The sequence below is a fragment of the Trichechus manatus genome, unplaced genomic scaffold (assembly GCF_000243295.1).
Source record: "Trichechus manatus latirostris isolate Lorelei unplaced genomic scaffold, TriManLat1.0 scaffold00154, whole genome shotgun sequence".
NCBI classification, from domain to species: Eukaryota; Metazoa; Chordata; class Mammalia; order Sirenia; family Trichechidae; genus Trichechus; species Trichechus manatus.
This window is the reverse complement of record NW_004444090.1, coordinates 849,485-850,670: the sequence shown is the minus strand read 5'-3', so window position 1 is coordinate 850,670 and position 1,186 is coordinate 849,485. Positions and strand designations below refer to the sequence as shown.

Sequence of the window (1,186 nt, the reverse complement as noted above, 5' to 3'; positions counted from 1 at the left end):
TCACATATTTAGAGAACAGCCAGTTTTTGAAGCACTTTTACCTGTTCCTGTCATTTCATTATCAGTTATCTCTGGTAGAGTCTTTGGCTTACTCGCTGCTTTATCCTGTTCATCAAGCTTGACATCTACAATGGAGTCTAATGAATCAAGCAGCACAACTGCAAGAATATAAAGGGAAAAAATAATAGGAATATAGAGAAATTTGTGGGGCTCTTTTACTCTAGTAATTATTTTAATCATACGCAACATATATAAAAACAAAGATGTTTACAATAGTATATGATCATATATATACATATATATATATGCATGATTTTCTTCTTCCTATGTACAAGAGAGTAGGTTAACATAAACATAGACATCTGTGTTGTATACAGATCTAAGGTGCATTTATATGTGGAAGACAAAGTCCCTAAGAAAAATAACAAAAAATAAATATTCATAAATATAACTGGATGGATTCAAGATAGACATAAGAAACATTAAGCAAAGCTGTGAATTTTAATTCCTTAGGGATATTTAGAAACAAAGATAGCGATTTATTCAGAACTATTTAGATGCAATTCTAAACAGATTATTTTTGCCAACTAAATATATGACTATATATAATATTTACCATTAGCCAGCATGCCAGTTTTCTCTTCTTCCTAAATTAAAAGAAAATGAGCACATGATTTAAAACCAAAGTTATGTAATAAAACCACAATGCAAACAGACATAAAATTTGAAAACCATTTGAAAAGATGAGGAAATGCGCTTTCTAGGTTTCTTTCACAACTCTCATTCACCAGTAATTCTCCAAGACTAGAGACTGTAGCTCTGAGAGATCTTCTAAAAGTTTCTTCAGAACCTTGGCAATTACCAGTAATATACTTAGACCTTAATAAACCTTATTTAAAGTATCTACGTGCCATCTATTCATCTACATTGGGCAGAATTTCTCATATTATAACTCCAAAACAACATGGCTACTCTCATTCTAACATTACTAATCACTTTTCCCTTATTGTTCAAAATTAACTTGTACTGTTTCCTCTATATTCTGAGAGATGAAATTTTCAAAAAAGATCAAGGACTTACTAACTGTTGTATTCTTGGTCAAATTACACTCCAGCAAACAGCAGGACAGTTGAAGTTCATTGTCAGTACTACAGGTTCTCTCCACGTTTTCTAATTACTATCACCT

The 1,186-nt window shown here is 31.4% G+C and overlaps 1 protein-coding gene across 2 annotated transcripts in view; it reads right to left on the bottom strand.

The window, feature by feature from the left end:
* The window catches only part of CEP162 (centrosomal protein 162), a 65,464-nt gene that overhangs the window by 49,670 nt on the left and 14,608 nt on the right, over positions 1-1,186 (bottom strand). For both annotated transcript variants that reach the window (XM_023740365.1, XM_004386067.2), the window contains 2 exons: positions 617-647; positions 42-158 (listed from right to left, as the gene is read on the bottom strand). In XM_023740365.1, the coding sequence (XP_023596133.1) occupies positions 42-158; positions 617-647 (148 nt within the window). The remainder of the gene's footprint in view (positions 1-41; positions 159-616; positions 648-1,186) is intronic.